This window comes from Microtus ochrogaster, unplaced genomic scaffold (genome assembly GCF_000317375.1).
Source record: "Microtus ochrogaster isolate Prairie Vole_2 unplaced genomic scaffold, MicOch1.0 UNK24, whole genome shotgun sequence".
NCBI lineage: Eukaryota > Metazoa > Chordata > Mammalia > Rodentia > Cricetidae > Microtus > Microtus ochrogaster.
The window spans coordinates 5,393,203-5,405,374 of NW_004949122.1; the positions used below are offsets into that span (position 1 = coordinate 5,393,203).

At 51.9% G+C, this 12,172-nt stretch overlaps 1 protein-coding gene and 1 long non-coding RNA gene across 3 annotated transcripts in view; one reads left to right on the plus strand and one right to left on the minus strand.

The window, feature by feature from the left end:
- Window positions 1–1,973, minus strand: part of Foxl2 (forkhead box L2) — a 2,663-nt gene extending 690 nt beyond the window's left edge. Inside the window, exon 1 of the mRNA XM_005367825.3 lies at window positions 91–1,973. Within this exon, the coding sequence (XP_005367882.1) occupies window positions 786–1,907 (1,122 nt within the window). The 5' untranslated portion in view covers window positions 1,908–1,973 and the 3' untranslated portion in view covers window positions 91–785. The remainder of the gene's footprint in view (window positions 1–90) is intronic.
- Window positions 1,974–2,240: 267 nt separating this feature from the next.
- On the plus strand, window positions 2,241–7,995 carry LOC106144361. 2 transcript variants are annotated; one of them, XR_001229438.2, is made up of 5 exons: window positions 2,241–2,632; window positions 3,711–3,835; window positions 4,027–4,165; window positions 4,623–4,841; window positions 5,005–7,995. It is a non-coding gene; the product is annotated as an uncharacterized LOC106144361 (long non-coding RNA). The 2 variants fall into 2 exon arrangements; XR_003378810.1 differs by lacking the exon at window positions 2,241–2,632 and having other exon boundaries at window positions 3,437–3,835; window positions 5,005–7,994.
- Window positions 7,996–12,172: the final 4,177 nt, after the last annotated feature.

Genomic DNA, 12,172 nt, shown 5'->3' on the forward strand with positions numbered 1-12,172 from the left:
CTCTCTCTCTCTCTCTCTCTCTCTCTCTCTCTCTCTCTCTCTCTTCCCCTTAAAAAGTATTTTTTTAAAAATATATTTTAAAAGCCTCACCGATCTTTTTAGCAAGACGTTAGCCAGCCACCCTGGCAAGGAGGTACCCGAAGCAGTGCGCTGAAGAGCGGAGGCACCGCGGCCTCTCTAGGCGAGGGGATGTGAACCGGGTTACAGGCCGCGGAACGAGGCAGTCCCTGCTCCAGCCTGGGGCTCAACCCCCGCCCCGCCCAGAGGGCCCCTCTGCAAGCGGCTTCTGATCAGTTCCAGGAGGGATCGCGGAGCGACGAGGCACGTTCTTTCCTTTCTCCGGCAGCGTGGGTCCTGCTACCCCAGCAGCCCAGCGCTTCTAGCCACAGACAGCGCGGCGGTTGTGGGGTGGAGAAAGTCGAGCTCAGGTCCACCGACCTGGAAAGAGAAGGCCAAGAGGTCAGCGCGGCCGCAGCTCGGCCAGAGACACACTCCCTGCGGTGACTCCGGGACTCCGGGAGGAGCGGGGGCCTGCGGAAAGCGCGGAGAGGGCGGCCTCCGGCCAGAAGGGCACGAAGGCAGAGGCCCGGTGGGGAAGAACACCGGAGGAACAGCGGAGGCGACAAAGCGGAGTCGCAGGAGCGGGGAGGAACGAGGACGCGCAGACGGCTCGAGGGCTCTGGCTCAAAAGGCTGTCCCGGAGTGTGTGCTGTCCGGCTGGCTGCTGCGGCTGCGACCCGAGCTCGGCTCCTCCACTCAGGGGTCGCTCCCGCACACGGTGCCACTCAGAGATCCAGGCGCGAGTGCAGCGCTCCCGTCTTGCTGTCGTGGTCCCAGTAAGAGCAATGCATCATGGCGAGCTCGGGTTGCCGGGCGCAGGCGAACTGCAGGCCCGGCGCGCTGGTGGGCGCGGGGGCCGGGGGTGCAGCGGTGGCCGGACTGGCGGGGCTGAGCTGACCCGGGGGTGGCGCGGCAGCCCCGTGGTGTGGCGGAGCTGGCGGGGGTGCGGAGGCGGCGTGCAGATGGTGTGCGTGAGGGTGCGGGTGGGGGTGCGGTGGTGGCGGTGGGGGCGCGGCGGGAGGGCCTCCCAGACCGTTGTAGGAGTTCACGACGCCGGGCGGCAGCGCCATGCTCTGCACACGCGAGTACGGCCCGTAGGAAGCGGCGGGGCCAGCCAGCCCCTTGACCACCGCGGCTGCACCGGGGCTGCCCGGGCCGGCTGCTGCAGCGGCTGCCGCAGCTGCTGCAGCGGCCGCAGCCATCTGGCAGGAGGCATAGGGCATGGGCGAGGGCGGCTGCGGCAGGGGCCAGGAGTTGTTGAGGAAACCCGATTGCAGGTACTTGGGCGGCGCCAGGTAGCCATAGCCATCCGCCCCCGCTCCCGCTACGCCGCAGCCACCCGCCGCTCCTCCGGACCCGAAGAGCCCCTTTCCCGGCTGGAAGTGCGCTGGCGGCGGCCGGAAGGGCCTCTTCATACGGCGGCGGCGCCGGTAGTTGCCCTTCTCGAACATGTCCTCGCAAGCCGGGTCGAGCGTCCAGTAGTTGCCCTTGCGCTCGCCGCCGCCCTCGCGCGGCACCTTGATGAAGCACTCGTTGAGGCTGAGGTTGTGGCGGATGCTATTCTGCCAACCCTTCTTGTTCTTCTCGTAGAACGGGAACTTGGCGATGATGTACTGGTAGATGCCCGACAGGGTGAGCCTCTTCTCGGCGCTCTCGCGGATCGCCATGGCGATGAGAGCCACGTACGAGTAAGGGGGCTTCTGCGCGGGGTCCGGCTTCTCGGGTGCTGTCCCGCCGCCTTTACCCGGACTCGGCGGCGGCGCCTCGGGCTCTTTGACTGTGCGCCCGTTCTCCGGGGCCAGCAGGGCCCCCGTGGCGTCCTCGGGCTCGGGGTAGCTGGCCATCATGACAAAAGCCGGAGCTCCTCGGCCGGGCCGTGCCGGGGCTGTGCTCTCCGGGCGCAGGCTCGCCTTGCAGGCGGGCGCAGAAGTGAGCGCTCGCTGCTGAGCCTCCAACTTCTGCAGGCTGCGGGAACCGGAGGCCTCTCGCTGCTATCGCTCTCTCCCTCCTCTTTCCCCCCCGGGGAGCGGTCGGCGGGAGTGGAAGTCAGCCTCTGGCCATCGGGAGTTTGCCCAACAGCGAGGGGCTCCGGCCCCGCCGCCCCTCCCCGCCCAGGCCAGTCCCCGCCTCGGTGGGTTTTCTTGGTGGAGCTTTCCCCTCCCCCACCACCCGGTTTCCCGAGGCGCGACCCGCGTCTCTGGCGCAGCTGCCTCCTGGAGTCCCTAGTGCGCCAGGAGCCTTGCTCCGTTCTGATTCGTATGGGCTCCGCAGAGTTCCGCTTGCGTCAGGGGCCTTCGCCCCTATAGTGGGGCAGCCAGCAGCGCACGGGCGAGTTCATCTCCAAGTCTCTCTCTCTCTCTTTTCTTTAAACGGCCCGCACAACTTGGACCGGCCTGCCCCGGGCCTTGGGAGTTTAGGAGACCCCGCCGGACTCACACACTCATGAGTCCTTGAAATCTGCGGGTGTTTGCTTCACGGAAGGTCCGGACGAGGGCTCGCTGCACCCTGTCAGTGTCCCGGGAACATAGTCCCCAGAGAGGAGGAGTGATCCAACCCTCCTGGCAGCATTCAGGTGACAGAAAACAACTCCCTTGCTCTCTGCTTGGGGCTGTGCTGGGGCTAGACTTTTCGCTTGAGGCTTAGGGAGGGGCGAGATGGCGAGGGGCCGGACCGGGGTGGAGTGGTAGAACTTTGCGGCTGCTGGAGGTAAACCAGCCCAAAGCTCGTGTCACGGAAGGCAGAAGTTTTGGCCTGTTCTGTCCCTCGAGCTCTCTGGGTCGGACTGGGGCTGGGGAGAGGATCGCTGGGAAGAGGCACCCAGGAGTACCGCTTGCATCGATTCTTTGCTTTTCTCCCTGTGCTGCGGGTGGATGTAGGCACCAGGTTTCTTCTCGGAATTATCCTTGCAATCCCACGAGTTGGATGTGTATTTTAAAGACCAACTAGCGTTCCCTGTACTCTGGCTTGGACACCGACGACGAGGATGTTGCTGAGGGACTGACTTTGAGGACTGTTGTGTGCACAGGTGTCACGGGGGGGGGGCGGTCTGTGATGTAAGAAATACTGCAAATGAGCTGTTCGGAAACACAGGTATGCTTATGTGCAAGGTTTGAGAGTTGTATCTGCTCGTTAGTGAGGTGTGGGAATCAAGTACCAGATTAAACATGGCTCGTGGATGTAACATCTTCTTTCCTTTCTTCCCCACCCCCACAATCTTTACCTGCCTCCTCCCCTCCCAGCTTCGGTAATTCTGTTTCTACTGACTGAAAAGAAAAGCAACAGGCTGGGGAGGCACTTGCTTACATCTCAGTCATGGTGGGCAGTAGTTTTGATGTTTTTTCTCTAAAGGTTTTGTAAGATAACAGAAGTCTGGTGGGTAACCAGTTACACCTGCAAGAATAGAAAAGAACTCAGATGAAATCTGTGCCGGCCCAAAATCAGGTGTGCCGTTTAACTCAGCCTTAACGCACGTCCAGTCTTGAAGCTTAAGAGAGGCTGGTGTTTGAAATCTTCAAACTCCTGGGTGCTGCACACAGAGTGCCCAGACACTTTGTGAAGGGTCGTGGTCTGAATGAACGCCCTGAAGGTGTATCGGTGATTGGCATGTCTAGGTGGCTAGCTTAGTGTCTGTTTTTACTTCTTTCTCTCAGGCTGCTTGGTCTTCAAGAATTCTCCAGAATCCTGAGAGCCTGCAGTGGCCAGTGGCTCCAGAATCCGCAGACGCCTGTCTACATTGTGTGCTCTCCACTTTGAGATGAAGGGGAAGGAGGACAGGGTGTGTGTCTCTCTCTGTGTGTGGTTGGGTAGGTGCATGCCTCTGGAATCCAGCATCTTGAAGATGTCTCCAGACAGGTCAACAGGGCAAACCTGGCCTAACCGCTGGGGTGAGCGGGAGCTGGAGTCCTCTTGATTTCCCTGGGAGATACCTACTTCCAGCCCTTACTGAAAATATCCCCAAATGGTTAGGATGTTTTTCTAGGCTATCTCTCGCAGTCCAGTCCGGAGTACACAAGGGGCAAACAGCAATTCTTCAAACTCCGACTGCTATCTGAGCAGGCCTGCAGGTGTTTGTCTTCTTCCTAAACATCAGGCGTGTCCAGCTAGGGTAGGCGTGATGAGTCTGGTTGGTTTGGGCAGGGGCAAAACATCTGGCTCTGGTCCCATTCTGGAGGTGGTAGCTTCACTCCCCCCCATTTCTTTTTCTTCTTTCTTTTCTTTTTTCTCTTTTTGACCACCCAAGCTGACCCTGGGCCCTTCTCTCCCCACCCCCTCAAACGGCTCCATTTCCGCTGCTCAGCTCCTCAGCAGCCAGGTGTGACAGCATTGTTGTGTGTGTCATCACTTCCCCAAATTCCTCTGTCGGCTCCCTTTTCAGTCTTTAAGGATCTTGTGTGTGTGTGTGTGTGTGTGTGTGTTGCGGGTGTAGGACAGAGTCTCTATGGGCCTTTTTCTTTCTTTTTCTCTTTCTTTTTCTTTCTTTCTTTTCTTTTCTTTTCTTTTTTTTTTTTTGAGTGGAAATAGCCATGCATTCCTGGGAATTGATTTCTTGCTGTCCTTTGCAGGATCAGCACCCTAATCCCACGTGGAGAAAGGGTGCCTCATGTGTGTACAAGGCTGGGAAACAGAACTGCAGGCGCCGTGGGGATCACCTCCCAGGCCGTGTCTGGCGCGGTAAGCAGCCAGAGCTAAGGACCGGAGACTGGGGAGAAGGTGCTTGTCTGCACTGCGGTTCAGCGGTTCAGCGAGAGGGGGTTGCAGCAGGCGCACCAGGAAGCGGTGGGGTGAGCTTTGAGTTACTTTTCTACCCCCTTAGACAGGCTGGGTAGGGAGGGCCCTACGTTCTGGCAAGAGAGGGATTCTGCTCCTCTGGGCCCATTCGCAGAGGTTGTGTGGGCCACCGCGTTTCGCCCCCGTTCATTTTGACAAATCTGGGTGTCTGCTTAGTGACCTCCAGCCTGCGCCCACCTCCAGCGGCTACGGTCCTGAGTCAGACGGAGCTCCGTGTTTCTCTGGCCGGGGTTTCCAGGAGCCATCAGCGTCTCCAGCTCCTTGTGCTGCTAGAGAAATTCCTGCAAATGCAGAGCTAGGAAGTGGCCGACGCAGCAGCCTCTCAGCAAGTCGGCCGGGAGCTCCGACGTCTAGACGGACAGACTTGAGCAAGTCACTGGTCCCTAATGAAGACTTTCTCTCCCGGGCTGGGGCTTCCGGCAGCTGTCGCAGAAGGCACTGCCGCCCTCTGTGCGGGCACAAGCTGCGCTTCCCCAGAATGGTTCAGGTTGAACACACAGTCACCGGGCCGGCTGCTTGTCCCCCAGGTTCCCTTTCTTAGGTCCCCAGGTTCCCTTTCTTATGGGTCGTTTAACAGTTCCAGATTCCGGTTCCCTCGCCAGGAGAGAAGAATCCAGGAGGCTGAAGCCCTTTTCTGCGCAAGCCGACTCTTGAAAAGGGGGCTTCGGTGGGGCTTAGCCCTCCTTACCCAGCTCCACAGGCAATAACTACCGACTTTCAGCTTCGCATTCAGACCTTGGGCATCCACATCACTCTGACACACTTAACGTTGATCTCTGTCCATCTCTCTTCATCAACTCCAAATCCTCTCCACCGCGCCACTCTGAGCTCACCTGTTGCACATACTAGGTCAGATCCTACACATTTTAGTTAAAAGCATGTTAAATTGACTTTTAGACTCTAACCAAGCCTCTTTACACACCAGCAAGCCCTCCCATCTCATGGCTTCCCGGCCCTTTGCTCCACATGATGGGGATTCCATTTTGTGAAAACCCGCCAGACTGTGGGTTTGGAGACCTAATGGTGTTCTCAGGACATTTGCAGAGTAGGCCAGGGCCCCTTTGTTTCTGGATACCACAAAGAAGATTCCAGAATCCCTCTCAAGGTCCGGCCTGGGCATCTCTCCACAGTGTTTGTCCAGGGATGGTCACGTGCTGTAGAACCAGGCCATGGCTTGAAGATGCTGCACCTTAACCTGGAAAAGTGGGAGGTGGGGAGAATTTGCAGACAGGGAGAGACAGAAAACGGATTTCTGGAGAGGGTCTTGGGGTGTGTGCGTGTGCTTGCTCAGGACCCCTTGTTACCAGGTCTCCGCAGAGGTCATATGTGGGCTTTACACTCTGGGTAGCCCACCCTTCCTTAGGTCCCTTTGCAGAGTAATTGAGGCCTTGCTGGGCTCTGGGTTTGTGATTGGGCATAATTACTGGCAGACTGCTGTGGTGGTACAAGCAGGCTTTTGTTGGGGAGGTAATAGTCTGGATTTGGGGTCTCTGGGAGTGGATAATTGAGGATCCTGGTGTGCCCTGTCCTGGGTACTTTTTGACTTTGGCATTTTATTTGGTGGGGTGGAGGATCAGTAACACGTCTGAGACAGGAAGTCCCTGTTGTACGGAAGATGGAAACTCAAGTCTAGAAACACGCAGAGTCTGCGTTAGCCCACAGAGGTACCTGGTGCCGACAGAATGAGGGTCCTTATGTTTGGCTCTTGTCTTTTTGCTTTAAGACAGGGTCTCATTGTGTAGTCCTGGCAGGCCTGGCACTCTCTTTGTTGTCCGGGTTGGTCTTTGACTGAAATCTGCCTGCCTCTGCCTGTTGAGTGCTGGGACTAAAGGTATACGCCACCACGCTGGGCATGCTGGCTCTGGCTGTGCATATCATTGGCAGGCTGGAAGACACCACAGTGGAGCAGATGACAAGGGCCCCTTTAATCATCAGCAATATCAGCCTGGGAAGTTAAGGGATCTTGTCTTGCTTTAGAGTTTTGCATTTTTTTAAATCAGTTTTTGAGTAGCAGTATGTTCACCCACACCAAAATAAAATAAGACAGCTTGCAGAACAAAGTCTCTGCCCATCTCACAGGCAGTCAGAACCTGTGACCGCTTTATCACGTATTTTATGCGTATACAAGCATAAACCATTTTCTCCCACACACTGCCACTTTCTGTACATGGTAGCAACTAGTGCCCTGAATTCTTCACCTGAGAAATCTTTGTGTATCATCACATACACACCCCCCAGCAGGGTCTTTCTCTTAGCCCAGGCTGCCCTGGAACTTGAGATACTCTTCCTTTAGGCGCTCACTTCTTCAGCTTCAGATATGCATCATGGCACGTCATCTTACTGCATTTTTTTTAAAAAAATAAAACTAAGTGCCTGAGCTGGTTCATCTTGCTGTCACCGTGACTGGATTTAGAATTACCTAGGAAACACAACTGTCAGCCCCCCCCCCCCCGTGTGTGTGTGTAGTGAATGCCAAGTGTGTGAGGGTGCCTGAGGACTCCAGAAGAGGGTGTTAGAGGCCCTGGGGCTGGAGTTACAGGCAGTTGTGAACTGCCCAGTGTGGGTGTTGGAACTGAACGAGGGTCCCCTGGAGGAACAACGAATCATCATCTTGGCTGCGGAGCCATCTCTCCAGCCTCTTCTGTCAGATATTTTATCGTAGCGACAGAAAATTTAATTAACTCAGTGGCATCTAGGCTGTTTCCAAGCCTTTGTTTTCACAAGCAATACTTTAGTGTACAATCTGTGTACTTAACTTTGTAGACATATCCATATATTTGAAAGCAAAATTTCTAGCAGATGGGGTCAAATGACACATTTGTAAGTTTGGTTGGTTGTGCAAAACCGTCTTTCTAGGAAGAACCATATGGGCTCCCACCAACAGTGAATCCCTGTTTCTTCATCACTTCAGTATACATTTTAGGGGCCAAAGAGGGGTTCACCAAGTAGCCCAGGCTAACCTCACAAGTGCTGGGATTGCAGGTGTGGGCTACTACAACCCACTACACCGTTTCTTTTCAAGATAGAAAACCTTTTTATTTTTAATTTATTTTTATTTTATGTGCATTGGTGTTTTGCCTGCATGTGTATCTGTGTGAGGGTGTCAGATTTTGAAGTTACAGACAGTTGTTAGCTGCTATGTGTGTGCTGCGAATTGAACTCAGATCCTCTGGAAGAGCCGTGTCTCCAGCCCCTCAAGATAGAAATCTTACAAATTAGTTGAGGACTCATCTGCATCTTTCTCTGGTTCCTTTCTGTGTGTTTCTCTCCTGGAGTGAACATCCTGGTAAACTTGGTGTTTAATATTCCTGTACCTGTTGTGACATGTGTGTGACATGTGTATGTGCTTCTAGGCAATAAATTAAGTTCTGGGTTTTTGTAGCTTTATATAACTGGCGTCCGGCTGTTCTGAAAGACACGCGCTTGCTTTTTTGATTCAACCAGATGTTTGTGAAAAAGTTCCTGGTCGACACACAAAGACAAGCGCTGTTCATTCCCCCTGTGTGGCACCGGTCCATTGTACGAACAAGCTGTGGTTTATTTATCCACGTTCCTGTTGAGAGGCATTGGATCATTTCCTAGTCTTTACTGCTACCCATAGCTCTGCTTTGGGTTTTCTTATACATGGCTGCTACTATGCCTGGGCTGCAGTTTGCCAAGTGTGGGAGTGCTGGGTCAAAGGTGACAGGCATCTGTAAGTTGCCGGGTTACCAGCAAGGAGAGCCTCCATCTTGTCAAGGCCAGCAGACACGATGGAACAGTGGGAGAAAGTGTGAGCTTGGGTTTCAGCCATATCAATCAAAGCTGGCTTGCGATGTATTTGCTGGGCGGCTTTAGAATGGCTGCACAGCTTCTCCAAGACTTGCTTCTCTCAAATGCAAATGGTGATGGTAGCATCCGGTGGGTTTCCCAAGTAGACAAATCGAAGTACCATTTGTAAACATTTAGTATAGAGCCTGGCATGGAAGAAGCACAGAAAAATATCAGCAATTATTATTCATAAGATAAACATATTATGTTATGAATATACCAACAGCATTGATAATTGTTGTGGTATATTTAACTATGTAAAGGTGTGTCATGTTTGTTTATGCTGCAGGATATTACTTTAACTCTGTTGCCTTTGTTAACAATGTAAACATGTGTTACATTTGTTTGTGCTGCATTTGTTTAACTATGTAAAGATGTGCTGCTGTTTCCCCCTTGCCTGCTTAAGGCACCTGATTGGTCTAATAAAAAGCTGAATGGCCAATAGTGAGGCGGGAGAGGGATAGGTGGGGCTGGTGGGCAGAGCGAATAAATAGGAGGAGAACTCTTGGCTCAAGAGAGCTGAGGGGGAAGAAGAGAGGAGAGAGCAGGGGAGAGAGGGAGCCACCTGGGGCCAGCCAGCCTATGAGGGGTAGGACAAACAGAAAGAAAAGGTAAAACGCCCCGAGGCAAAACACAGATGAAGGCAAACAGGTTAAGAAAAAAAAAAAGCTACCCCAAAAGTGAGCACAAGCTAAGGCCAAGCATTCATAACTAATCAGAGCGTCTTCATGTCTTTATTTGGAAGCTGACTGATGGCCCAAAAGAAAGCCTGGTACAAATAATGATTATTATTGGCAGGCTATGTTCTGCCTGTGTTTCTCTCTGTTTCTCCAGGATCGCACTTTGTAGCACAGCAGGCCTGGAACTCATTACATAGCAGAGGCTGGCCTTAAACTCTTGATCCTCCTGTCTCAGCCTCTGAAATGCTGGGCTTATGGTTGTCTGTCACCATGTTATGTCTGCTTTGCAGGACACTACTTGGATCCAAACACATATATGTTGCAGCAGGCCGCTTGTTTCCGGCTGCTCAGCCCTGAAATAATCACATAGAAACTGTATTATTTAAATCACTGCTTGGCCCATTCGCTCTAGCTTCTTATTGGCTAACTCTTATATCTTAATTTAACCCATCTCCATTGATCTGTTCATCACCACGAAGTTGTAGCCTACCAGCAATGTTTCAGTGCATCTGTCTCTGGTGGTTCCATGGTTTCTCTCTGATTCTGCCTCCTTTCTCCCAGCATTCAGTTTAGTCCCCCCCCACCACCTAGATCTGCTCTGTGCAGGCCCAAGACAGTTTTCTTTATTTTTTTTAAAGATTTATTTATTTGTTATGTATACAACATTCCTTCCATGTATGTTTGTATGCCAGAAGAGGGCACCAGATCTCATTACAGATGGTTGTGAGCCACCATGTGGTTGCTGGGAATTGAACTCAGGACCTCTGGAAGAGCAATCAGTGCTCTTAACCTCTGAGCCATCTCTCCAGCCCGACAGTTTTCTTTATTAACCAATAAAAGCAACACATAGACAGAAGGACCTCCCACACCACAGATACATGCAAGAATTTCAAGTTATAGTTCTAAATTATAAGTACTTAAGAAAACAGCTATCACACCATGAATGCACCTAAAAAGCTGAGAGTGGCTGTTTTGATTTAATGCATACCTACCCAGTGTTCATATTTTCTCAGTTCAGTCAAGCAATTTTATAGCTGATTTGAGTTAGTGAATTAAAACAAGGGCTCTACATTGTACTTGAATTCTGACTCATCTTTTTAGCTGTTGAAAACACTCATCTCTTCCTCTCTTTTTTAAAAAACCAACTCTCTCTCTCTCTCTCTCTCTCTCTCTCTCTCTCTCTCTCTCTCTCTCTCTGTGTGTGTGTGTGTGTGTGTGTGTGTATAGGCTGGAGATCAGTCTTGGGTGTTCTTCAAGAACTACTTACTTTGTGTTTAGAGACATGGTATCTCACTGGGACCTGGGGCATATCACTGGCTGGCTAGTGAGTCCCAGGGAATCACTGGTCTCTGCCTCCCCATCAGTGAATTACAAGCATGTGCCACTGTGCCCAGCCTTTAAAATACAGATTCTGAAAGTCAAACTAAGGTTCTTATGCTTGAGCAGCACGCACTCCACCAACCAGCCCTCACTATCACCCCCCTTTCTTCTTGCACTATATCTGTTAAAGGTAGTGGCCAATTGCTCTCTAGTTCAGCACAGCTAGCTCTTGCTGGTTGTACCCTGTGGCATCTCCTCTGACCTTGGTAGTTCCTATACATTGGTAGATGCTACAGTTTGGGCCTCCCAAACTCCAGAAGCATCTCCCCAAAGGCCCAGCCTGTGGTCCTACTGGGTGATGGCACAACTTTTAGTAGGAGAAAATGCCTTAATGGAGGAAAACTAGATCAGAGTGGGGAAGAGTGGGTGTTGCCTGAGAAATGTCTTGCATAAGCTCATGTATTTGAATATTTGGTTCAAACACCCTCCCCTTTAGGAGGTTATGGAACATTTAGGAGGCAGAGACTTGCTGGAGGAAGTACCTCATCAATGGGGGCTAGGCTTTGATGGCTTATAATCTTGTCCCACTTCCTGTTCTTTCTCTCTTCCTCTGCTCCTTCCCCCTCCCTCTCTTTCCTCTCCCTCTCCCTCTCTGTCTCTCCTCCCCCTCTCTGTCACATCCTTCCTGTGTGTGGATGCTTTTTGATCTTGCTACCATGATAGATTCTATCCCTCTGGAGTCATGAGCTGAAAGCCAAAATAAACTCTTTCTTCCTTAACTTGCTTTTATGACAGCAACAGAAAATAAGTGTCACAGTGCGAAGGGGATGTCAGACCCAGTACTTTCTAGAGGTTGAGACCTTCTCTACCATGAACCCCTGCCACGAGGCACTGTGCTACTATATTCCCACAGCAACAGGGCTCTAAAGATCATGGGTGGACCTGCCTCCTTTAAAGGTGATTTGTCTAGGGTATTTGCTGGAATACCTACGTGTACAGTGATGAAAGGCCAATATAGCAGGGCCAGAGGCTCACTCAGATTAACCGAGAGATTATGAACAGTCCCTCATCGTGTGAAGTTCCACAGGGGAAGGGACAGACAACACCAGCGTCTGAATTATTTTTCTTTTATATTTTAACAAACACTGATGATCACTGCCTAGAGACATTATTCATTAGCGATTGCAAAAACAGTGGTAATTTAATTTTATCATTCTCCAGGAATTAACTAAGTCATTTCATAGAGAGAAACTTAAAAAAGAAAAGAAAAGGGGGAAAAAAACCCCAGTAACCACCATTTGGGGCTGTGGATGACAGGCAGGCAACGGGGGGAGTGTTTCGTGTGTTTATAACAATGACAATGGGATTTCAAGTAGTCACTTGGGAAATTGCTGATTTCATGGGTTCTGAAAGGTTCAGCATAGTCTTCTGCCCAAGAAAAAAAAAAAGGAAAGAAAAAGAATATTAAACACACCAATTTCCCATCACATTGCTGATTTCTTTGCCAAAATGTC